A 25,994-nucleotide genomic window follows, 5' to 3' on the forward strand; every position below is an offset into this window, starting at 1 on the left:
ACAGCTAAATAATAAGAGACTGGATGGTTAATAAAGGGAACTGTAAATAGGATAACTGTAAATTCGATTAATTCAATCTGTTCTTTGTAATGTTAAGACGTGCAATGTATATATCTATGAACGACATGACAAATTGTGCAGGTACCAAAGATTTATTTCTATGAAAAAAGTATATTTTGAAATTAAAAAAAAGACTGTTTGACTGTGCACAATTCTCCAAATGTGGCCTCACCAATGCTCTGTATAAATTAAACATGATTTTCTTACTTACTCCTCTTACAATAAACAATAACATCCTATTATTTTTCTGAATTACTTGCTACACATGCCTACTAAACTTGTGTTTTGTGCACCTGGACACCCAGATCACTCCACATCACAGAGATCTGTAATCTCTCACCACTTAGACAATAGGCTTTTTTCATTCTTCAGGTCAAATTAACAATTTCATGTTTTTCCTCATTATATTCCATTTGCCAGATCTTTGCCCTCTTAACCTATCTGTATCCCTTTGAACCCTTCTTATGTCCTTTTCACAACTTACATTCCTACCTAATCTTTGCATAATCAACTAATTTTGCAACCAACCCCTTTATCCAAGTAAATGTACAAATTTATATAAGTTGTAAAACCTGATCTCTGTGGCACATCGCTTGTTACATCTTACTGACCATAAAAAGACCCATTTGTGCCTAAACTCTGTTTCCTGTTAGTCGACTGATCTCCTATCCACGCCAATATGTTACCCCCTCAGTGTAAGCTTTTATGATCTGCATATCTTCCGATCATCATTACAAGGAGATGGTGTAGATCCTTCATTTCTCTTGAAAGTGAAGCTGAAATGAAGGGGTTCAAATGTACAGAAGATGAAGGAGACCAGCCACAAGATAGCGTTCTGGACTTCAGTTTGTTCTAGATTAGATTAGATCCCCTACAGTGTGGGAACAGGCCCTTCGGCCCAGCAAATCCACACCGACCCTCCGAAGAGTTACCCACCCAGACCCATTTCCCCTCTGACTAATGCACCTAACACTACAAGGCAATTTAGCATAGCCAATTCACCCTGAGCTGCACATCTTTGGACTGTGGCGGAAACCCACACAGACACAGGGAGAATGTGCAAACTCCACACAAATGAGCACCCAAGGCTGGAATTGAACCGCCACCTCACAGTTCGTTCGTTTTCACTCACTCACTCACTCACTCACTCACTCACTCACTCACTCACTCACTCACTCACTCACACACACACACACACACACACACACACACAGAATTGAAGCTGCAGTTAGATGAAGAAATTCCTCCCTGTGATGGAAGTCAGAGTACTTCAGGGAAATAGGCCAGCATCCTGCACCTTCACACCAATTAGACTTGGATACGACTTTGGTATAATTGTAATTGTAGTTGAAGGTAAGGGACTTCTACCAGTGTTGCAGGCTAAGTTCAATAAACAGATGTAAATTAGTGACTATAATAGACATTGCTGGAGAAACTCAGTAGTTTTGGCAGCATCTGTGGAGAGAAAGCTGAGCTAACATTTCAGATCCAGTCACCCTCCCTCAGAAGGGCTTTTGCCCGAAACATCGATTTTACTGCTCCTCGGATGCTGCCTGAACTGCTGTGCTCTTCCAGCACCACTAATCCAGAATGTATCTCAGAAAAGATTGCTACATATGCTGAAGATGGAGTGGGAGAGGGGGTAGTAGTAAACGTTGGGTGGAGATGGATCCAAAGACAGAGAACAGCATTTGGACAAAGGAACGGGTAACAAAAATAGAAATTGCTGGAAAAGCTCAGCAGGTCAGGCAGCATCTGTGGGGAGAAGTCAGAATTAATGTCTCCGGTCAAGTGACCCTTCCTCAGAATATTCCTCAGCATTTCAGCCTGAAATGTTAACTGATTTCTCTCCATAGATGCTGCCTGACCTACTGAGCTTTTCCATTCATTTCTGGTTTTGTTTCTGATTTATAGCATCTGCAGTTCTTTTGCCTTTTTTGTGTAAAGGAATGGGTAATGGTCAGCCGAGGAGAATCAATAGCTGCTAATGGGGGCCATTAGTAATTGACAATGGGTCAAGTGTGTAGGCAGTCGGTGTGATGACGAGGCCTGGTCTGTGGGATTCCAGGAAGATGCTCAGGCCTTTATATTATTGAACTCAACAATGAGTCCTGAAGTGGGGTCCCCAACCGGAGAATGAGGAGATGTTCTTCCGGCTTGCACTGAGCTTCTCCGGAGTATTTCAGCAAGCCTGAGACAGAGGTGTTAGCCAGGGAACAAAGTGGTGTGTTCAAGTGGCAGGTGACCAGAAGTTCGGGGTTGTTTGTTGGGGACAGAACGTGGGTGTTCTGCAAGTCAGTTACCCTATCTCCCCAGTGTAGAGGAGACCACATTGTGAGTAGGCAGTACAGTAGACCAGATTGAGGAAAGTACAGGTTAATTGCTGCTTCACCTGAAAGGTGGGGGCTGGAGCCCTGGATAGTGAGGAGGGAGGAATTAAATGGACATGACTTAGACCTGGGTTGTGAGAGGCATTGGGAGTGGAGGAGGAGTGGACCAAGGTGTCCAGGAGGGAATGGTCCCTGCAGAAGGCTGCCGGGGAAGGGAGCAGAATATGTACCTGGTGGTGACACCCTATTGGAAGTGGTGGAAATGGCAGCTTACGATTGTTTGGATGTGGATGCTGCTGAGGTCAAAGGTGAGGAACAGTGGAACCCTATTGGTGTTGTGGGAGGAGAAGTAAGACATGAAGGCAAAGAGCCAGAGTTATCAATGGGTAGGTGTCCTGACACTAAAAGAGCTAGCACTGGAGATTGAGGATGATCTTCTGGAAAAATAAAGGCTGAGAAATATGTGGGGAAGTAAGTCAATTTGCCATCCAACCAGTGTAATGCAAATCCTGGTCCAGAAGTCTACTTCCTTAACAATAATATTGCACATCAACAGTTCAGCACTGTTCTTGTGCAGAGGTGCCACTGCGTGCTCATTGTTCTCAGAGTACACCACAGGGTTTGGACTTTTATGGCATGTTGGTAGTGACCCTACCTCTGTGAAAGGAGATCTGGGTTCAAGTTCCACATACTTGGGAAGTCGTGTCATTTAATTTTGTTGATTCAAAAGTATGTACCGTAGATTCGGGCCCTTGTGGTGCAGTCATAGTGTCGCTACCTTTGGGTCAGGAAACCTGAGATGAAGTCTAACCTGCTTCAAAGATATTCAAAACAACTCTGAACAATTAGGAATTATGTACACTACAAATGTATGACAGTGAGTGGTGGCTTAATGGGTAGTGCCTTGCTTCTGACAATTCCAAGTTCAAGTCTCATTCCGGAACTTAAGTGTAAAAATTAACAGAAAACAGCAATATTGAGGAAGTACTCCACTGGTAAGGATGCTGTCGAACACACTTTCTTTATTCGGGGACTCTTGTGCCACTGTGACAGTGACCCTACGTCTGGGCCAGGAAGCCTGAGGTTCAAGTCCCACCTGCTTCTGAGGTGTGTTATAACATCTCTGAACAGATTGATCAGTAAATATCTATAGCACAGGTTTTTTCTTCTTAAGTTCGTTCATGGGATGAGTATTGCTGACTATTCCAGCATTTATTATTTATTCCTAATTGCCCAGACAGCAGTTGGGAGTCAGCCACTTTGCTGCAGGTCTTGAGTCAGATGACAGAGCCAGACCACATAAGGACAGTAGATATCCTTCCCTACAGGACATCTGTGAACCAGATGGGTTTTGCAACAATGGACAGTGGTTACACTGCCGCCACAAGGCCAGATTTTAATTCTACATTTTGTTAAAAGCCGAATTCAAAACTTCAACACCAGCCATAGTGGGACTCACCAATTTCCCCAGACCATTAGCCTAGAGTTCTGAATTACCAATACAGTGACGTTACTGCGACATCACTACTTGCACGCGCACACATGCACCACACACCCAGGGAACAAGGATTTCAGTTCAGCTGCTTTCTCTCTGACAAGATATCTTCAGTAGAATGTCAGAAGGTTACCTCTCCATTTTGTTTTGCCTCATTTGGTGTTCACTACTGTATTGCCCAAGAAGCAGCTGTCCTTTGGAGCTGCATAGCGCTACACATCCCAGGGAGAATGTGTGGGAAATCAAGTCCTGCTATTGCCCAAGCCATCACAACATTTTTACAGAAGCACTTCAAAACTCCCTAAATTACCAGACGTTTACAACCAAGTTGGCAGAAAGCATAGGCAGGGACCAGGTTTTTGTACTTAACGATAATTATTTATTACAGATCAACAGTTTCTAGCTACATGTCAACACTTACGAACATATAGTCTGCAAGTTAAAACACCAATCCCTTTATAAAGCAGCCCCTGCACATATATGATTTGGAGGTGCCGGTATTGGACTGGGGTGGACAAAGTTAAAATTACACAACAGGCTTATTTGGAAGCACTAGACTTTGAGGCATCTGATGAAGAGGCAGTGCCTCAAAAGCTAGTGCTTCCAAATAAACCTGTTGGACTATAACCTGGTCTTGTGTGATTTTTAATCCTGCACATATGGTCCCACTTACAAAGAATCAGAACAAGAGTATAATGGACAGAGGGACAGACTGAGGAAAGCAGTTCAATAATCCTTGTCTTTCAGGGTTCACTGAGGTGTTTCCTTTGGTTGGCAGGCCCTTGATCTTTCTTCCCCAGGTATTTTCACTGGCTTGCAGGAGGTACGTGATGACTGGCTCACGTTTATAAAGTCTCAGACTTATTAACAGCAATAGCGTGTATCAACTGAGAGAAAGTAAAATGGCTTTCTTCTGGCTTCATTGTATTTTGTTAACTGCAGAGAAAAGGGCAGCGCCTTTCTTTTCAGAGGCCCAATGTTTTCTGCTAAAATAATTACACCCATAAGCTGGTCAGCTACCTGGGAGCCAAACACATCGCTGTTGTCAGGAAAAAGGTTTTTGTCATCAACTAACTGGTCACCATTCCCAGATCAATCAGTTCATCTGCAACTAGACTTTCCCCACTGCTTGAAGATATCAGGTAACTTGCTTTTTAAAAGTGTACTAATCCTTTCCACGTCTTCTTTTAATTAATGAGCAGTCCTTTTCCCAATTTCAGTCATGATCAAAAGTACAGGCTTTTTTTTAAAATGGTATTTATAAATACCAACCCAGTGCTCACCCTCTAAGACAATGACATACATTTTTCAAGTGTTCCACAGGAATTTTGAAGATCAGTTGTCCCACTTAAAGGAAGTGTGTGTGGGGTGGAGGGGAAGAACTGACAGCATGTGAGGGGAAAGAGTCAAATGCTCATTAAATTTAAATGGTTCCTCGTTAATGATTCAAACAGTCATGATGAGAAATGTCGAGCAGAGTTCATTCTCTGAATTCTCATGTTCATGTGCTAAGGGGATAGGTCATGGTGGCATCACATGGCAGAGAACTTGAGCTCGAGTCTTTCGGGTTCCAGGATTTCTTTTCCTTCACTTGTGGGACGTAGGCATCACTGACTGGCCGGCATTTATTGCCCATCCCTAGTTGCCCTTGAGAAGGTGCTTCATCTTTTTGAACTGCTGCAGTTAGACAAGCAATGCCCTCAGGGAGGGAATGTCCAGGATTCTGACACAGCGACAGTGAAGGAATAGCAATAAATTTCCAAGTCATGACCCAGAGTGGCTGGAGGGGAACTTGCAGGTCGCGATGTTCCCATGGATCTGCTGTGCTTGTCCTTCAAAATAGAAATGGCCATGGAAGCTGCTATCGATTTTTGGTGAATTTCTTTCTATCCATTCAAGGGAAATGGGCAGCACTTGCTAGACTAGCATTCATTGTCTGTACCTTAAACAGGAGGTGGCGAGTTGCCTTCTTGACCGACTGGAGGTCTACTTGGTGCGGTTATACACATAATACTATTGGAGAGGGAGTTCGAGGTCTCTGATCCAGTGACAATGAAAGATCACGATATTGTTCCAGATCAGGATGGTGAGTAGCTTTAGAACTGGAATCCTTACAATGTGGAAACAGGCCCTTCGGCCCAAGTCCATACCAACCCTCCGAAGAGTATCCCACTCAGATCCATTCCCCTACATTTACCCCAGACTCATGCACCTAACCTGCACATCCCTGAACACTATGGACAATTCAGCACGGCCAATTCACCTGACCTGCACATCTTTGGATTGTGGGAGAAAACTGGAGCACTCCGAGGAAAGATCCACGCAAACACGGGGAGAATTGAGCAAGCTCCACACAGACAGTTGCCCACGGCTGGAATCGAACCCGGGTCTCCCTGGAGCTGAGAGGCAGCAGTGCGAACCACTGAGCCACCATCCTGCCCCTTGGGAGGGTTCGTGGAAGGGAGCTTGAAGGTGGTGGTGTTCCATGTGTCTGCTGCCAATGTCCTTCTACATGGTACAGACTGTGAATTCGGAAGGTGTTGGCTTGGCGAATTTCTTCAAAGCATTGTTTACCAGGGCACAGGGAGAGTGAATGTTTGCAGATGTGGTGCTAATCATACAGGCTGCTTTATTCCCATGGTGTCAAGGATCTTGAGTGATGTTAGAGTGCTATTATATTTTCTCTTGATCCGGAACAATTGTCAGCAAACGGGGCAAGCTTCGTGGTCAGCAATTTAGTGATAAGAACGAACGAGGCTTGGCACAAGAGAAAGATGCACTTTCTAAGCTTGGTTGGAGCAATCTATGTCACAGATGATCGAAAGACCCGAATTTTAGCAACAAAGAAGACCAAGAACTTATCAAACCTCTTGCTGGAAATGAGGACGGGGAAGGCAGGAGTAAGGGACAGCCCTTCCAAAGGGAATTAACTTGTGCTAAGAAATAGAGAAAAATAGTCAACAATGGGTATACAGCACACCAAGCTGTTTTTTTTTAACTTTTATCCACAATACTGACTCCAAACACAGCACTGCAATTCAGGACCACGATGGAAATAGATCATGACACCACAACAAAATTGTCCTGGACTTACTCATCAACCTTACTCTGACATGAGCGAGAAACAGTCTTTCCCACACTCAGAGCAGGGGTGCAGCACGACCCCAGTATGCACTCACTAGTAGCTCAGGAGGGTGCATGCCTGACTGAATCTCTTCCCACACACTGAGGCTGGGACTGGCTCTCCTCAGTGTGAACTCGCTGGTGTACAATGAGGTTCGATAACTGTCTGAATCCAGCCTTGCAGTGAGAGCACCTGAACGGTCTCTCATCCGTGTGAATTCGCAGGTGTACATTGAGGTTCGATATCTGTTTGAATCCAGCCTTGCAGTGAGAGCACCTGAACGGCCTCTCATCCGTGTGAACTCGCTGGTGTACAGTGAGGTTCGATAACTGTCTGAATCCAGCCTTGCAGTGAGAGCACCTGAACGGTCTCTCATCCGTGTGAACTCGCTGGTGTACAGTGAGGTTCGATAACCGTTTGAATCCAGCCTTGCAGTGAGAGCACCTGAACGGTCTCTCATCCGTGTGAACTCGCTGGTGTACAATGAGGTTCGATAACCGTCTGAATCCAACCTTGCAGTGAGAGCACCTGAACGGTCTCTCATCCGTGTGAACACGTTGATGGGACATCAGTTCCCCGCAACTCTTAAAGCACTTCCTGCAATCTGAACATTCAAAAGGCCTCTCTTCAGTGTGCACTCGCTGGTGTTTCACCAGGCTGGAGGAGTGACCAAACCGCTTCCCACACTTGGGGCAGGCGAACGGTCTCTCGCCAGTGTGAATTCTTTGATGAATTAGCAGATGGGATGGGCAAGTGAACCCCTTCCCACACTCCAAGCAGGTGAAGGGCCTCTCCCCAGTATGAACTCGCTGGTGTATCACCAGTTGGAAAGGCTGAAGAAATTCCTTCCCACACTCAGAGCAGGAGAACAGCTTCTCCCCAGTGTGAATTCGCTGGTGTACAGTGAGTTGAGATGATCGTCTGAACCCCTTCCCACACTGACAGCAGCTATAGGGTCTCTCGCCAGTGTGAACAAATTGATGGGTCATCAGTTCCCTAGAACTTTTATAGCACTCCCCACAGTCAGAACACTTGAAAGGTCTCTCGTCAGTGTGGATCCGCTGGTGTCTCATCAGGCTGGAAGATTGAGTAAATCCCTTCCCACACTTGCAACATGTGAATGGCCTCTCTCCAGTGTGAGTACACTGATGTACCGTTAGTTTGGACGATTCAATGAATCCCTTCCCACACTCGGAGCAGGAGAACGGCCTCTCCCCAGTGTGCACCCACTGGTGTGCGAGCAGTTGGGATGACTGAGTGAATCCCTTCCCACACTCGGAGCAGGAGAATGGCCTCTCCCCAGTGTGCACTCGCTGGTGTGTGCGCAGTTGGGACGACTGAGTGAATTTCTTCCCACAGTCGGAGCAGGAGAACGGCCTCTCCCCAGTGTGCACTCGCTGGTGTCTCAGCAGGTAGGACAAATGAGTGAATTCCTTCCCGCACTCTGAGCAGGAGAACCGCCTCTCTCCAGTGTGAACCCGCTGGTGGGTCAGCAGGTTGGATAAGTTAGCAAACCCCTTCCCACACTTGGAGTTTGCGACTGGCCTCTCCCCGGTGTGAACCCGCTGGTGTGTCACCAGGTGGAACGACTGAGTGAATTTCTTCCCACACTCGGAGCAGGAGAACGGCCTCTCCCCGGTGTGCACTCGCTGGTGTCTCAGAAGGCTGGATGACTGACTGAATTCCTTCCCGCAATCAGAGCAGGAGAAAGGCTTCTTCCCAGTGTGAACTCGCTGGTGTAAACTGAGCTGAGATGATCCCCTGACTCCAGCCCCACGGCAAGACCACTTCAACAGTGCCTTGTCTGTGTGAGCTTGTTGATGGGACATTAGTTCCCCGGAACTTTTACAGCACTTCTTGCAGTCCAGGCATTTAAAAGATCTGTCATCCGTGTGAATTCTTTGGTGTCTCAACAAGTTGGATGACTGAGCAAACCCTCTCCCACACTTGGAGCAGACGAAAGGCTTCTCCCCAGTGTGAATGCGCTCATGTGTCAACAAGTTGTACAACTGAGTGAATGTCTTCTCACAACTCGAGCAGGTGAACAGCTTCTTCCTGGTGTGAACTCCCCGGTGCGTCCGTGGTTGGGATGACTGAGTGAAGCTCTTCCCACTCTCAGAGCAGGTGGACGGCCTTCCCCTGGTGTGTATGCGCCGATGCGACAGGAGGTGGGACGACTGACTGAATCGCTTTCCACACTCGGAGCAGGTGAACGGCCTTTCCCCAGTGTGAACCCGCTGGTGGGTCACCAAGTGCGATGAGGTGGTGAATCCCTTCCCGCACTTGGAGCAGGTGAACGGCCTCTCCCCAGTGTGACTGCGTCGATGGATTTCCAGCTCTGATGGAAAACTAAATCCCTTCCCACAGTCCCCACATTTCCATGGTTTCTGCCCACTGTGACTGCACTTATGTTCCGCCAGGTCAGATGACTGGCTGAAACCTTGTCCACACACAAGACACGTGCACGGTTTCTCCCCACTCTGAGTGGTACTGATTCCTTCCATGTTCAAAATCCGATGATCTTCAGGTTGCAATGAATTGAGCTGCTCTATCCAATCCTGACGGGACGTTTGGTGTGTTTCAAGACGGCAAATCCACTCCTTCTCATACCCTGTGAAATCAGCGTAAAACAAAGAAACAGGGATGAAAGACAATCAAGAAAAAAACATCAAAGATGGGTTGTAAAACTGAGCTGAATCAATCTGGTAAATTGTTGCACCAACCCTAAACCACCGAAGATGCTGGATTGTCATAAAAAGCCAGCTAGTTCACTAATGTCCATCGTGAAGGCAACGCTGTCAATAGATCTGGGTCCACACAAGAACCAGGCTTTTGTGGGAAGAGAGAGGGGTAAGACAGTAATGAGTTCCAGATTGCCACTACCCTCTTTTTCCCCTTAAAATCCCCCCAAATCTGCTGTCTTTCACCTTAAAATTGTGCCCTCTTGTTATTGACCCTTCAACTAACGGGAACAGTTGCTTTCTAACCACTCCATCCAAGCCCTGTCATTAGTTTTTGGTGTCATTTCTAGGCCACACTAGTTAAGGATGGCAGATTTCATTCCCAGGATTCCCAGATGAGGTGTTATGACAATTGACATTGGTTACACAGGCACAATTTGGCTATTGGATTAGCATTTTACTCCAGATGTGCACTGAATTCAGATGTTATCATCTTCCATAGTGCAGTTTGAACGCATGAGTATTAGCCTCATGTTGCAGATTACTAGACCAGCGACATTATACCCCCCCCACCAACAAAGCTCAAGTGTTTTGCCAGGCAACCCAAGTTTTGGATTCATTAGCCATAATGTAAAAGTGGAAAAAATAAAGCTGAACTCCAGAATGGCGTGGAATGAATGCCCTTGAGTTAAAGGCCAAATATGGCATCAAAAACACAATTGAGGTCAATGGGAATCAGGAAGGAAACTCTCCCCTGATTGCATCCAACCCTACCACAAAGAAGTACGGTTGGAGTTGTTGGAGGCATCTCAACCCTAGTTCATCACTGCTGGGAAAATGTCCAAGGCCCAAACCTTCAGCTACTTCAGCGATGACTTCCATTCCATCACAAGGTCAGCGTTGGGGATGTTCGCTGGTGACTGCGCAATACTCGGTGCCAACTGTAACTCTTCAGATATTTAAGAAGCCAGTGTTCATTTGTGGCAAGAACTAGACAAGATGCAAGAATAGTGAGAGTGAACGTGGAGAAGATGTTTCCAGTCGTAAGAGAGATTAGAACCTGAGTGCACAGCCTTGGAGTGAAGAGATGACACTTTAGAAAAGGAGATAAGGAGGAATTTCTTCAGCCAAACAGTGATGAATCTGTGGAACTCATTGCCTCAGAAGGCCAGGTCCTTGAGTGTATTTAAGATTCTTGGTTAGGAAGGGGAGAAAGCAGGAGAATGAGGTTAAGAAACATATCGACCGTGATCAAATGGCAGAGAAAGCTCAGTGAGCTGAATGGCCTAATTCTGCTCCTATATTTTATGGTCTCAGGATGCTAACAGGCAAGTGACACCAAGCCACTCAAGTGCCACATAATAGCCAGTTCCAACAAATGACAAAGACCAAAGAAGAAAAGTTACAGCCCAGGAACAGGCTCTCCAGCCCTCCAAGCCTGCGCTGATCCAAATCAACTATCTAAACCTATCGCCCAATTCCTAAGGATCTGTATCCCTCTGCTCCCCACCTACTTGTGTATCTGTCCAGATGCACCTTAAATTAATCTAATGTACCTGCCTCTACTACCTCTGCTTGCAACACGTTCCAGGAACCTCCCATCCTCTGTGTGAAATACTTTCCATGTGTATTCCCCTTAGCTTTCCTCCTCTCACCTTGAATGCGTGACCCCTTGTTCGTGAATCCTTCAGCCTGGGAAAAAACTTATCTCTATCCACTCTATCCTAACCTATTCGTCCTCTCTTCATAGCTAGCACTTTCCATACCAGGCAACACCCTCAAAGACCTTCTCCGCACCCTCTCCAAAGTGTCCACAATTCAACTATCTGCTATTGACAGTTAATAGCATTGCTGTAATTGGACCCCTCCACCACCTCCAAGCAACATCCCAGGGTTAACACTGACCAGAAACTGAGCTGAACCAGCCATATCAATAGTGTGGCTACACAAGAAAGTTAGAGACTGAGAATTCCGTCCTATTCCCCAACCCCGTCCACAATCTACAAGGCACAAGTCAAAAGTGTGATGCAATATTTTCCATTTGGCTAGATGAGTGGAGCTCCATCAACAATCAAGAAGCAGAACTCTATCCGACTGAGCACCAAGTGGGCTGCTTCAATCTTGATACATCAACCGAGGCATTCAAACGGGAGTTGTGAGGAAATCACACTGGACTCAATACTTTTAACTACTTTTTTTCTACAGATGCTGCCAGACCTGCTGAGTCTGACCTGCATTCTCTATGTTTGTTTCAGATTTCACAATGTTCTTTTACCTTTATTCAAAGCAAAAATGCCCTTTAGTAGAGTGATATGCTCTTCTTGTCAGATGTGGGAGCTTAGGGAGAGTTTACGTTACTGAGGATTATATCTGCAATAAATGCCATTGGTTCTGAATCCTATCAGATTGAATGGAACGGTTGGAGCGACACTTACAGGCAATGAGGAACTTACAAGAGCAAGGGATATGATGGATGGCATTTATATGAAGAGAGAAAAGTCACAGATACAATCACGTAGATGGGTTAACTCCAGGAAAGGTAAGAGAGGTAGGCAGGTAGTGTAGGAATCTTCTATGGCTATCCCCATTTCAAACAAGTATGCTATTTTGGAAAACGTAGGGGTTGATGGATTCTCAGGGGAATGTAGCACGAACAGTCAAGTTTCTCGTATTGAGACTGGCTCGAATGCAACGAGGAGTTCGTCAGGTTCCAAGAGATGAATTGTGTTAAGGGACTCTCTAGTCCGAGGTACAGACACATTTTACTGTGGCCAGCAGAGAAAAATCAGAATGGTGTGTTGCTCCCCTGGTGCCAGGATCAAGGAGGTTTCAGAGAGTGTGCTGAATGTTCTTATGGGGGAAAAGACAGCCCAGCAGGAGGTCATTGTACACATTGCAACCAGCGATATAGGAAGGTAAAAGATTACGAAGGGAGAATATAGAGAGTTAGCCAGGAATTCCCATTCCTAGCCGTGGTGGTACAGAGAACACCGAACAGAGAATTCACCACAAAGGTATACAGGAAAGCCACACACACAGACCAAGTCCTAAACTACGAAAGCAACCACCCCAACACACACAAAAGAAGTTGCATCAAGACACTATTCAAAAGGGCCACAACACACTGCAGTACACCAGAACTGCAAAAAAGAGGAAGAAGAGCACGTATGCAATGTATTCGCCAAAAACGGATACCCCCGCAATTTCATCAACAGATGCCTAAGGAAAACAATGGAATGACAATGGAATGAGGACATGCCACAACCCAAAGGATGAGCCACGTTACCATACATCAAGAGCATTTCCGAACTGACAGCCAGACTACTGCGACCACTAGGACTCATAACAGCACACAAACCAACAGCCACTCCCAGACAACAACTCACCAGAACGAAGGACCCGATACCCAACATGAGCAAAACCAATGTAGTGTACAAAATCCCATGCAAGGACTGCACAAAACACTACATAGGACAAACAGGAAGACAGCTAACGATCCGCATCCATGAACTAGCCACAAAACGACACAACCAGCTATCCTTAGTAGCCACACACGCAGATGACAAGCAACATGAAATCGACTGGGACAACACTACTATTATAGAACAAGCCAAACAGAGAACAGCCAGGGAATTCCTAGAGGCATGGCACTCATCCACAGATTCAATCAATAAGCACATTGACTTGGACCCAATATACCGACCACTGCAGTGGACAGCTGGAACTGACAACCGGAAGCGGCAGATTCAAACCACTACAAATGCCGGAGGAAAGATCACAGAAGCGCTTCACAGGAGGCTCCCAAGCACTGAGGATGTCACCTAGACAGGGGACAAAACGTCTGCAACATAAATTCCCAGCTCAGCGAACAGAACCACAACAATGAACACCCGAGCTACAAATCTTCTCACAAACTTTGAAGATGAAAGGCTTAACAGACAATCAATTTTTCAATGTATAATTTCAGTCATATTACACTAAATCTTTGCTATAAATTCTGTTACGGTTGAGCTCTCCACTATCACCTGATGAAGGAGCGTCGCTCCGAAAGCTAGTGCTTCCAATTAAACCTGTTGGACTATAACCTGGTGTTGTGTGATTTTTAACCACAAAAGTGGCGGTTGTTAACCGGGGCCCTTCGAAGAGAAGCCCCGTCCGCTGCGGAGCGACACGGGAGCTTGTTACTCGGGGTTTGAAGCCACGTCGTGCCGTTTGGAGTCATCTCACCGGACACGCACCTTCGCTTCCTTCGATCCCTTCCCGCCCCACTCACCGAGCCCGTCTCTGAAGTGCTCCAGCATTCAACATCTCGGGCCTGAAACAGTTCGACAACCGCACTGCGGACCCTCCACACCACAACCGCACTGCAGATCCTCCACACCGCAACCGCACTGCGGAACCCTCCACACCACAACCGCGCTGCGGACCCTCCACACCGCAACTGCACTGCGGAACCCTCCACACCACAACCGCACTGCGGACCCTCCATACCACAACCGCACTGCGGACCCTCGACACCACAACCGCGCTGCAAATCTTCCACACCACAACCGCACTGCAGATTCCCCAGACCACAACCGCACTGCGGACCCTCCAGACCACAACCGTGCTGCGGATCCTCCAGACCACACCCGCGCTGCGGACCCTCCACACCACAACAGCACTGCGGATCCTCCAGACCACAACCGCACTGCGGACCCTCCAGACCACAACCGCACTGCGGACCCTCCACACCACAACCGCACTGCGGATCCTCCAGACAACAACCGCACTGCGGATCCTCCACATCACAACCGCACTGCGGACCCTCCACACCACAACCGCACTGCGGATCCTCCACACCACAACCGCACTGCGGATTCCCCAGACCACAACCGCACTGTGGACCATCCAGACCACAACCGCACTGCGGACCCTCCACACCACAACCGCACTGCGGATTCCCCAGACCACAACCGCACTGTGGACCATCCAGACCACAACCGCACTGCGGACCCTCCACACCATAACCGCACTGCGCACCCTCCACACCATAACCGCACTGCAGATCCTCCACACCACAACCGCACTGCGGACCCTCCACACCATAACCGCACTGCGCACCCTCCACACCATAACCGCACTGCAGATCCTCCACACCACAACCGCACTGCGGACCCTCCAGACCACAACCACACTGCGGACCCTCCAGACCACAACCGCACTGCGGACCCTCCAGACCACAACCACACTGCGGACCCTTCACACCACAACCGCACCGCGGACCCTCCACACCACAACCGCACTGCAGATCCTCCACACCACAACCGCACTGTGGACCCTCCAGACCACAACCACACTGCGGACCCTCCAGACCACAACCGCACTGCGGACCCTCCAGACCACAACCGCACTGCGGACCCTCCACACCACAACCGCACTGCGGACCCTCCACACCACAACTGCACTGCGGACCCACTAGACCATAACCGCAGACTGATTGACGGCTGCCCTGCGCCAATCAGACAAGGTCAGGCGGGGGGAGCCTGTCTGGATCCAAGCAGTGGGCGTCACTGAGGGAGTGAGGACTGGAGGACCAATCCGCAAATGGCTGGTCCTCCAACCAATCGCGGTCAATGATGGGGCGTGCCCGAAGGACAACCCAGGGGACTTGCCCTGCAACCATTGGGTGCTAATGAAGGGCGGGACTGGAGTTCCTACCTGAAAAAGGCTGGACCCCCAACCAATGGGAGTCAATGAAGGGTGGATTCTTCTCATGGACTCAGGGCAGGTTAACTCTGTTGGTTGTATGTTCAATTCCCGTACGTCTGAAGGACTCTCCTTCTCAACCTGTCCCCTCTCCTGAGGCATGATGACCCTCAGGTTAAACCACAACTAGCGGTTTTTCTAATGAGGGAGTAGCCCTATGGTCTGGTAGGAGCATGGCTATTTTACCTCATGGACTGAAACCATTTGGAAACCAAATTTATCAAATCCCAGCAGAGAACTGGACCTTTCCCTTTGTGGTAATTGAGAGGGGTGACCTATGTAGTCCAGAGAAATATTGCTATGATGAAAAAATACAAATGGATGACCTACCATTTGTGCTTAACTAAGAAATAGGTTAAACATAGTACCAGAGCAAACTAATTTCAGAAATGGGTGTCAGATCACAGGACTAGGCGGGATATAATCGACAGAATGACTAAAAGATTAATAAGGAGAAAACATTTAAAAAACTGATTGCTTGCAATTGGTGGGTACAAATCACATTTCGTTTGTAGTTGATGTTAATTCATATTTTAATTGAAGTGTACAGTTTAACTTTTCAGGTGTTCTTTTATTTGTTCATTGGATCTGGTCAGGCCAGCATTTAATGTCCATCCAGAATCAATTGCACTGCTGTGGTTCTGGAGTCACCGATAGGCAAGAACAAGTCAGGGTGGTTTTCTTCTTATAACGCGACTTATCTGGATCGCAGAAAGAAGGATCGGTTATGCATTTGAACATGTTAAAACGATATCATAGAGACGGGCAAGTATTTCAGATGGTAATAATAGTGGAGGATAACAAAGACAGTAAAAGTGAAGGAGAAGAAGAGATAGATAGTTCACAAAGCGAACCATCTACTACTTGCTGGAAAAACATGGGACAGTTGGATCGCATACTTTCATAGTTAAAAGGACAACATGAAGATCTGGACGTTAAGACCAAAGAAAAAAGCTCTGGTCGAATACATGCTAGAAAATCATCTGATTGACTATAATAAAAGCAATTGGAGTTGACTGGTGGTGTTAATTCCTAACTGGATTCTGCATAGATTGCAGAAAAGTAAATATATTAACCAGAGCAAATTCACACCAAATTCTTAGGTCTTATTGATATGTTTAGCAGTGCTTCATTTCTTTCTAATGTTTTCGATTAAATGGGTACCAGCAAGCTAAGAATATATCAGCCTTTCGCGCTGTGTTTTGGAATGGAAAGTCAGGCCAGGACTTATACACTGAATGGTCAGGTCCTGGGAAATGTTGCTGAACAGAGAGACCTTGGAGTGCAAATTCATAGTTCCTTGAAAGTGGAGTCACAGGTAGTTAGAAGGCATTTGATTTGCTTGACTTTATTGGTCAGTGCATAGAGTATAGGAGTTGCAAGGTTATGTTGCAGCTGTGCAGGGCATTGGTTAGACCACTTTTGGAATACTGCATGCAATTGTCTCCCTGCTATAGGAAAGATGTTGTGAAACTTGAACGGATTCACAAAAGACCAACAAGGATGTTGCCAGGGTTGGACAGTTTGTGCGAAGACAGAATAGGCTGGGGCTATTTTCCCTGGAGCACCAGAAGCTATGGGGTGACCTTATAAAGGTTTATAAAATCATGAAGGGCATGGATAGGGTGAAAGGGGGAAAGTGAGAACTGCAAATGCTGGAGATTAGAGTCAACAATTGTGGTGCTGAAAAAGCACAGCCAGTCAGGCAGCATTCGAGGAGCAGGAGAATTGACGTTTTGAGCATAAGCTCTTCATAAGGAAAGTGGGGGAGGCCCATGGAGGCTGAGAGATAAATGGGAGGGGGGGTGGGCTGGGGGGCAAGGTAACTTGTAATGCATTAGGTAGATAAAAGTGGGTGGTGATGGTGTTAGGTCAGAGTGGAGGGTGGAACTGATGGGTGGGAAGGAAGATGGACAGGTAGGACAGTTCAAGAGGGCAGTGCCACATTGGAGGGTTGGATCTGGAATAAGGTGGGGGGGGGGGGGGGGAAGGGAGATCAGTAAACTGCTCAACATTGATCCTGTGTGGTTGGAGGGTCCCAAGGTGGAAGATAAGGCATCCTTCCTCCAGGCATCGGTGACTACCATCTGGTGGTGGATGTGGTCCAGGACTCACTGGTCCTTAGCAGGGTGGGAGGGGGAGTTGAGCGTTCAGCCACAGGGCAGTGGGTTTGTTTAGTGCATGGGTCCCAGAAATGTTCTCGGAGACTACATTGGGAGCAATGGACACAGTGGATGACGTGTGTGGAGGTGCAGGAAAATCTCTGCCGGACGTGGAAGGATCCTTTGTGGTTTTGGATGGAGGTGAGGGGGTAGGTATTGATGCAGGCTTTACATCTCTTGCGGTGGCAAAGGAAGGTGCCGGGAACGGAGGGTGGGTTGATGGGGGGCATGTATAGGGTGAACAGCCAAGGTCTTTTCCCAAGATTAGGGGAGTTCAAAACTAGAGGACATGGGTTTAAAGTGAGAGGAGAGAATTTTAAAAGGGACCGAAGGGACAACTTTTTCTCGCAGAGGGTGGTATGTGTATGGAATGAGCTGCCAGGGGAAGTGGTGAAGGCTGGTATAATAACAACATTTGAAAGGCATCTGGATAGGTGTATGAATACAAAGGGTTTAGAGGGATTTGGGCCAAATGCTGGCAAATCAGACTAGATTAATTTAGGATATCTGGTCAGTGTAGAGGAGTTGGACTGAACAGTCTGTTTCTGTGCTGTGCAACTCTATGACTCTAAATGGATTACATCCATTTTGACTTACGCCATTTCCGTTTAAAAATATTTCAGCTGCGCTCCAAAGACTTATGAATCAAGCTGTAGATAAGGTGCCAAACTCTTTAGTCTGAGATGAACATATAAAGCAACTAGAAGGCTGATTTAAGCCATTACATTTAGCTGGCTTGTAATAAATCTCACCAAAAATGAATTTGCAAAACTGAGGTTATCTTACCAAGGGCATTTTGCAGGGCAAGGGCAAATATTGCCAAGAACAAAACTGAAGGCTCTCATAGCATTTTCTATTCCTAAAACTAAGAGATTATTACATTTTTTGAAACGTGTTGGGTTTTATCGTAAATTCATGGCTAACTTCAACATAATATCTTAACATATTTGTTAGGGAAACAGGTCAAGGTTGTATGGGAACACAGTGCCAAGCAGGTCTTGACAAACTGAAAGTAATCTTAATAAATGACTCTGTTAAACTGCCCCTGACTTTACAAAACTATTTAAAATTGCAATTGATACTAGTGACTAGGGAATAGTTGCAGTGATGATGAATCAGCAGTAGAGAGAAGCCAGTCGATTCCTTTTCTAAGAAATTAAACTAATATCAGAAGTAATTTTTTTTTGGTGGTAGGGGTGAAATTTCAGATCATTTCTGGCCCCCGAATATTTTTAAATTGCAAAGAAAAACATATATACTGATCATAATCTGCTGATGGTTTACAGAGAAACTCAACACATGAAATGCAAACATCTGCAGTCCTCACTTTCACCTACATGAACTGCAAGACCATTCAGTTGGGGGTGTAATCTACCATTCAATGTAAAAATTGTTTGCATTGCTGGAAACAATAATTTAATAGCTGAAGCATTATCCAGTACATGAGTTGAACTGAAATAGCTTAAGAATTTGGAAAGTAAACAACAAGTAGTTATTGGAATCCTCTATAAAGAATAAAAGAGGGTGAGTAAGTGTAATTTTTTGTGTTAATTGCATATGTTTCCTGGAAATGAAACATTTTAAAAAGTGCTTCTTTCTCTTTAAGGGTGTGTTCAACAGACTTTATTTTTTCACTTTTGATACGAGAAACTGAAATGAAGATTAGACTGCTATAACTGGAGGATCAAGAAAGCTTTGCAACTTTAAAATCAGCTATTGTTGAGGTGTGCAAATACCAACGTGTTTTTTTTTGGAGGTAGTAACAGAGAGAAGTCTAGACTGAATGGCAATGGAGGTAGTAACAGAGAGAAGTCTAGACTGAATGGCAATGGAGGTAGTAACAGAGAGAAGTCTAGACTGAATGGCAATGGAGGTAGTAACAGAGAGAAGTCTAGACTGAATGGCAATGGAGGTAGTAACAGAGAGAAGTCTAGACTGAATGGCAATGGAGGTAGTAACAGAGAGAAGTCTAGACTGAATGGCAATGGGGATTTTTTTTTTCAGCTCTTTTGAGGCAGGTTTGAATTAAGGCTGTAATGAGGTCAGGACCCGAGTGGCCCTGGTGAAACCCAAACAGGACTCGGTGAATAGGCTATTGCTAAGCTAATGCTGCTCCACCGCACTGGCAATGACTTCTCCCATCACTTTACTGATGATCAAAAGTAAATTGATAGGACAGCAATTGGTTGAGTTGGATTTGTCCTGTGTTTTCTGCACAGGACATTTCTGGGCAAATCTTCTACAATGTAGGGTAGATGCCAGTGATGTTACTGCACTTGAGCAGCTTGGCTAGGAACACACAAGAACTGCAACATGAGTCTTCAGCATCATTGCCAGAATGGTTTCACGGCCTAAAGCCTGTGCAGAATCCAGTGCCTGCAACTGTACCTTGATCAGCTCCAAGTATTAGCACAGTGATTGTGCCGCACAACACGCTGGAGGGTATTCTCGAAGTGAAGATGGGACATGAGGAATAGATTCTTCATGTGTAATATCTGGAATGCACTTTCAGTCAAGGCATTATTACCTGAAAAGGTACCGGTAGAAAGCAGGGGAAAGGCACTAAGTGAAAGCTCACCTGGAGAGCAGATGAAGGCACAACAGACCGAATGGTCATCATCCGCCTGGTAACACTGCAAAAACTGGAACTCGTGCTTGCACTTCCCATTCCTCAACGGACTCCAACATGTCCCGCACTGAGCATGCTCCACTCACAGCCCAGCACTGTCCAGGCTCCAGGATTTCCTATAAAGGAGGTGGAAGGACGTTGTGCTGCTTCCTTATTAGTGGGTAATTGCCGCAATTTAAAAGTAAGGAAAAGGGGAAATAAATTGCAGGTCCATTAACATCTGAAAATGAGAAATTGCTAGTCACTGCTTCAGGTAGGACTCCTTCCCAAAAGTGGCAACAACACTCTCCCTATCCACTGAACATTCCTTCGACCACTTACCCACCCAATAGCTCCCAGTCTGGACTGATATTCAGCTCTGATTCTTTCTTTCTTTGGGATGGGGTGTCTCATCTTTGCAGGCAAGAGGAGAATCGGAAACAGAGTTAATTGGAAATCTACTTTATTGAGACAAATTCAAGACAGGTTTATCTGCTTTCGAGTAATCTATAGTGACAAACAAGTGCAGCAATTTACAATTTAATGTGGAGTACATTATTCACATCGACAACTGGACAGGAGAGACACAAGGGGTTTTTTTTTTACAGCTTTCACAGTCTCAATCTTTCCCCTTCATGCTTGTCTCTCATTGGATCTTTATTTTCTGACTCTGGCTTTTACTTGAGAGGGTCTTCCAGTGGCCAGTCACAGTTCATGTGAGCAATGATCGCCTCACCGAATCACATGATATTCCGTGTATTCATCGTTGCTTTGCTTTCCTCTTATCTCAAGGCTGGTACATGCTGTTCTCAATCCTTTCCCTGATGTCTCTGCATTCACTGACACAAGCAGCTTCAAGGCTCTACTTTTAATATTTTAGCGTCAGTCAGCTTTTTAAATGCTCTAACTGGGCATCCTTTCGCCTAGGTTTTCCCTTTCTACTCTACGGAAAGGTAAAGTTGCTATCATCTTCGAAGACCATAGGGCAGCTCTCTCACTGAAGAGACACAACTGGTGGAGTTTTAACCTGAAGGTCACCACACCTCAAGTGAGAGAGGATGGGTGGAGAGGGGGGACCCTTCACGATACCCTCAGCAGGTTCAGGAATTTAACCCACGCTGTTTGTGTCACTGGTGCATCGCGAACCAGCCGTTCAGCCAACTGAGCCATGCCTCTGTTTAGAAAGTCCACTGGAAGCCTGGGTTTCAGTGTCTGCTTTCCAAACGTAGCCTTATCAGTCAATTACACACAACTTTTGTCATTCATGCTATGCAACCAGCTTTGTTCATTTGAACCTGGCCCAAAATCAATATCTGGACAGTCACAGCATCCAAAAGACTTGAAACTCTCAAGAGGCACTGCAAATTATAAATCCATAAGCAAATCAGAATATTTTGAACTGACAGTGATCCACTCTAGTGTTGTACAATGACTGGTTTCACTTCTAATTTTAAAAATGGGGGGGGAAAAAAAAGTAAATTAACAGCAAACTATTCACCTGCAATAATGTGCTATTTTGTTTCCTTTAATTCATTCACATGATGTGGGCATCACTGGCCAGGCCAGCATTTATTACCCATACCTAATTGCCCAGAGGGCAATTAAGAATCAAACACACTGGCTGTGGGTTTGGAGTTAGGTGTAGACCCGACAAGGTAAAGATCACCTTTCAGCCCTTCCAGCCTACTGTACCATTCATTATAATCGTGGCTGCTATCTATCTCAATATGCTTTTCCCCCTCATATCATTTCATCCCTTTAGCCCCAAGTGCTTTATCTAATTCCTTCTTGAAATCATTCAATGTTTTGGCTTTGATTGCTTTCTGTGGTAGCAGGTTTCACAGGCTCACCCACCTTCTGGGTGAATTTCTCCTCACCTCAGTCCGAAATGGTTGAATCTGTATCCTCAGACCAGGACTGCTGGGTTCTGGATGTCCCCTGGAATTAGGAACATCCTTCCTGTACCTACCCTCTCTAGTCCTGTTAGAAACCTAAAAAGATTCTATGAGATTCCTCATCATTCTTCAGAAGTCCGGTGAGCATAACCCTAACTGAATCAACCTCCGCTTAGCTACCAGTCCCACCATCCCAGGAATCAGTCTGGCAAAACATTGCTGCACTCCCTTTGTGATAATCACATCCTTCCTCATTAGGCAGACCAAGGTGCACACAATATTCCAGGCAGATCATCAGGCTCGGTTTAATTCTTTATTAGTGATGCAATCACGTATTAAGATTACCCTCTGTATTCATGCCGACAGATGCCATACTTAGATTCACGCAGAAATAGAATACTTCAGCGATAACGTCAAGATTCCTCAGCCCACCATTAAATATAATGTAATAAGGAAAGCATTGATTTCCCAGAGGTAACAGATTATTTGAACTGGCACAAGATAACAAGCATGAGTTAACAACACATTTTTCTTCCCAAAATAACTGACGTACATGGCTCTTCAGAGAAAAAAAAGGCATCAGCCTAAATACATCTTCCACACACTGGTGAGGTGACAGGTTCCATCACAAGTGCAGGAAGATTTTAATGGCATCGCAATCTCAGACTTAAATTGAGCAATTTTCTTGGTGTTCGTTGCAGAACTGCACGTGCCCGATAGTAGCTTCTCAACATTTGCAGCCTTCGATATTCCACATTAATATGAAAGTAACTCATTACCTCACCAATTCCAAATTTTTTTCAGTTTCCAGCTAGCTCAATGTTCCTTTAACTGGCAAGTTTAAAATAGTTCCCTCTTCTTTGCTGTTTCCCAGTTACTCTCCCAGCCCTTCTGCAGCCTTCCTCACTCTCTCCTATTTCTCTTTGCAGCCTGTTTCTCTCCTCCCCCCCGCAACATCTCCCTCTTGTCTTGCAGCTCCCTTCTCTTTCCACAGCCTCTTTCCACCTCCATCCAGTTCCCTTTTTCGATTTGTTCCTGGGATATGGATGGCACCCAGCATTTATTGCCTATTGCTAATTGTCTTGAGGGCAGTGAAGAGTCAACCAGGTTGCAGTGAATCTGACGTCACACGCAGACCAGGGCAAGGAAGGCAAATTTCTTCCCTTAACTATCATTAGTAAATCAGATGTGTTTTTATGACAGTTGATAGTGTTAGTCATTAGACCAGCTCTTTGCTCCAGATTTTATTGAATTTAAATCTCACTGTCAGCCTTGGTGGGATTCAAACCCCACGTACCCTAACACTGCCACTACATCACTGCCTGCGGGAACAACTTCTCACTGTTCCTCCAACCAAAGGCTGTTTCGTGCCAGGTTTGCCTATGATTGGCTCAGCAAGGAACCTACCAGCAGTGGCCTGTGATTGGAGGAGCAGGTCTTCACCCAGCAGGGACTGGGGCTGGATTGACATTTCACAAACAAAATCTTCCTCAAGGTCAATTAAACGTTTCTCAGAAGGTGCTTGAGCCTTGATGACTCCTATTGTCCCTTACTGGGATAGGGGCTGCACAGAGCCAATTGCAGTATCCAGAGTACAGTCCCATCCTAGGGATCTCACTCTAAGGGAAGTGGATCTCAAACTGTGAAACTTTGCCCACCACGTGCCTGTTTGCGAGCACCTCAACACCACAGAGAGGAACAGTCAAGGAGCTCCAAAGCACAGGCCCCATAATGAGCACAGTATTGCATCCTGCACTCCCAGGTCCTTCAGGCAGGCCGCTCTCAATGTCTTTTTGGCTTTCAGCACCCTTGAGGGTCCTGGGAAAGACTGTCCCATCTGTAACCTGTACAGAAGCAGATTTTAATAATAATCATGGGATGGACTGGCTCATCCAGAGACTGAGGCAGTGTGTCAGGTACTGCCTAAGAGCTGGAGTTAAACAGTGAGACGTTGGAGAGCTTTTTGAGTGGACTTCCCAATTCCCCGTCTGCTTTCTCCATGATGAACCCTCTCCTGAACCAATGTCACATGTTGTCCCACTCTGCTGCAGACCAGTGACATGGTGTAAATCCACAGATGCGGTATTTCTCATTCTGTTCAAGGCAGCAGACCAATCCTTCCCAGCACTGGTCACAAACTGCATGGATCCATTTCTGTGCTGGACTGGAGGCTCGGTGGATACAGCCACTACTCAACAACAGTCTCTGGAACCTCCTTCAGCCCCAAGACTCTCCCGGCTCCCTGCGCTCCTCTACATCTGCCAACCCCACACCGCCATTGTTGGTCGCGCTTTCATCTACTAAGTCCCAAAACTCTGGAACTTCCTCTCAGAACCTCTCTCCCTCTCCCTTCTCTTTTCAAACACTTGTTAAAACTGACCTCTGAGCAAATTATGGATCAACGACAAAGCACCTGGAGCGGTTTTACAATTTGGAAGTTTCTACATAAATGCACGTTGCTGTTGCCATAGCCCCTATATACACTGGGAGAATCAGGAATATCACACAGACATTTTAAATCCTCAGACCATAGCGGCCACAGTCATTCTCGGACGGTCAACTTTCAGTCAGGAACAAATCCAAGTTCAATCCCAGTTTCTGATTGGAGAATGTTTTCGGCATTCCCCGTTGTTCGTGCCAACCCCAAAAACCAGTTGTAAAAGAGCCGGTGTGCTCCGTGTCTGGGAGCTCTGAACCATGTGAGAGAGCAACTCAGGCTCATTTCTTTCCCACATCAGAATTAAGCCCGACTTTCATCCCTGGAGCAACAAAAAAATACAATCCAACCCCTGCAGTCACACAGGAACTCGCGAGTCTCTCAGCTGTGGGGGAAGAACAAGTGAATCCCTTCCCAGACACAGATCAGGTGAACGGCCTTTCCTCGGAATGAACTCGCTGCTGCTGCAACAAGGTGAATGCCCAAGTGAGTCCCTCCCGCACTCGGAGCAGATGAACAGCTTCTCCCCAGCGTGAAGTCGCTGGTGTCTCAGCAAGGTGAACGACCGAGTGAATCTCTTCCCACACTCGGAGCAGGTGAACAGCTTCTCCCCAGTGTGGCTGCGCTGGTGTTTCAGTAGGTCATTGCTGCTTTTAAAGCTCTCCTCACAGTCAGAGCATTTAAAAGTTCTCATATCAGAGTGAACACGCTGGTGTCTCCAGAGCTTGGATGACTGAGTGAATCTCTTCCCACACTCTGAGCATCTGAACGGTCTCTCCCCGGTGTGAATTCGCTGGTGCTCAGTGAGTTGAGACGATCGCCTGAACCCAGACCCGCAGTGAGAGCACCTGAACGGTCTCTCATTGGTGTGAACACGTTGGTGGCATGACAGTTCCCTGGAGCTTTTGTAGCACTTCGCACAGTCTAGGCATTTAAAAGGTCTCTCGTCTGTGTGAACCCGCTGGTGCTGCAGCAGATTGGACAACTGAGTGAACGCGTTCCCACACTCCGAACAGGCGAACGGCCTCTCTCCAGTGTGAACCCGCTGGTGCCTCAGCAGGTTGGAAGACTGGGTGAATCTCTTCCCACAGACAGAGCAGGTGAACGGTCTCTCCCCGCTGTGAGTTCTCTGATGTGCCTGCAAGCTGGATAAATGCGTGAATCCCTTCTCACACTTCGAACAGATAAACGGTCTCTCCCCCGTATGAGTGCGTCGATGAATTTCCAGCTGGGATGGGTAATCGAACCCTTTCCCACAGTCGCCACATTTCCACGGTTTCTCCGTGGCGCACGTGTCCTTGTCTGGCTCCAGGCTGGATTATCAGTGGATTCCTCATCCACACAGACAACGCGTGCAGAGTTTGTCCTGGATAAGAACGTTGGTGATTTTGGTTATTCCTGTCAGGGTAACTGCTGAAAGCTCTTTCCACGGTTAGTTCACTGGAACACTCTCA

At 46.4% G+C, this 25,994-nt stretch overlaps 2 protein-coding genes across 2 annotated transcripts; both read right to left on the minus strand.

The window, feature by feature from the left end:
* Positions 1-7,071: 7,071 nt before the first annotated feature.
* Positions 7,072-9,513, minus strand: LOC140460996 (uncharacterized). Its single transcript, XM_072555753.1, has one exon. The coding sequence runs from the start codon at positions 9,511-9,513 to the stop codon at positions 7,072-7,074; it is 2,442 nt and encodes an 813-aa protein (XP_072411854.1).
* A 12,884-nt stretch (positions 9,514-22,397) lies between these two features.
* LOC140460071 (uncharacterized) lies at positions 22,398-25,858 on the minus strand (the record flags this gene model as incomplete). Its single annotated transcript, XM_072554474.1, has 1 exon — positions 22,398-25,858. A coding segment is annotated over one exon (960 nt), but the record flags the coding sequence as incomplete, so codon positions are not given.
* Positions 25,859-25,994: the final 136 nt, after the last annotated feature.

Source organism: Chiloscyllium punctatum, chromosome 36 (assembly GCF_047496795.1).
Source record: "Chiloscyllium punctatum isolate Juve2018m chromosome 36, sChiPun1.3, whole genome shotgun sequence".
Classification (NCBI taxonomy): domain Eukaryota; kingdom Metazoa; phylum Chordata; class Chondrichthyes; order Orectolobiformes; family Hemiscylliidae; genus Chiloscyllium; species Chiloscyllium punctatum.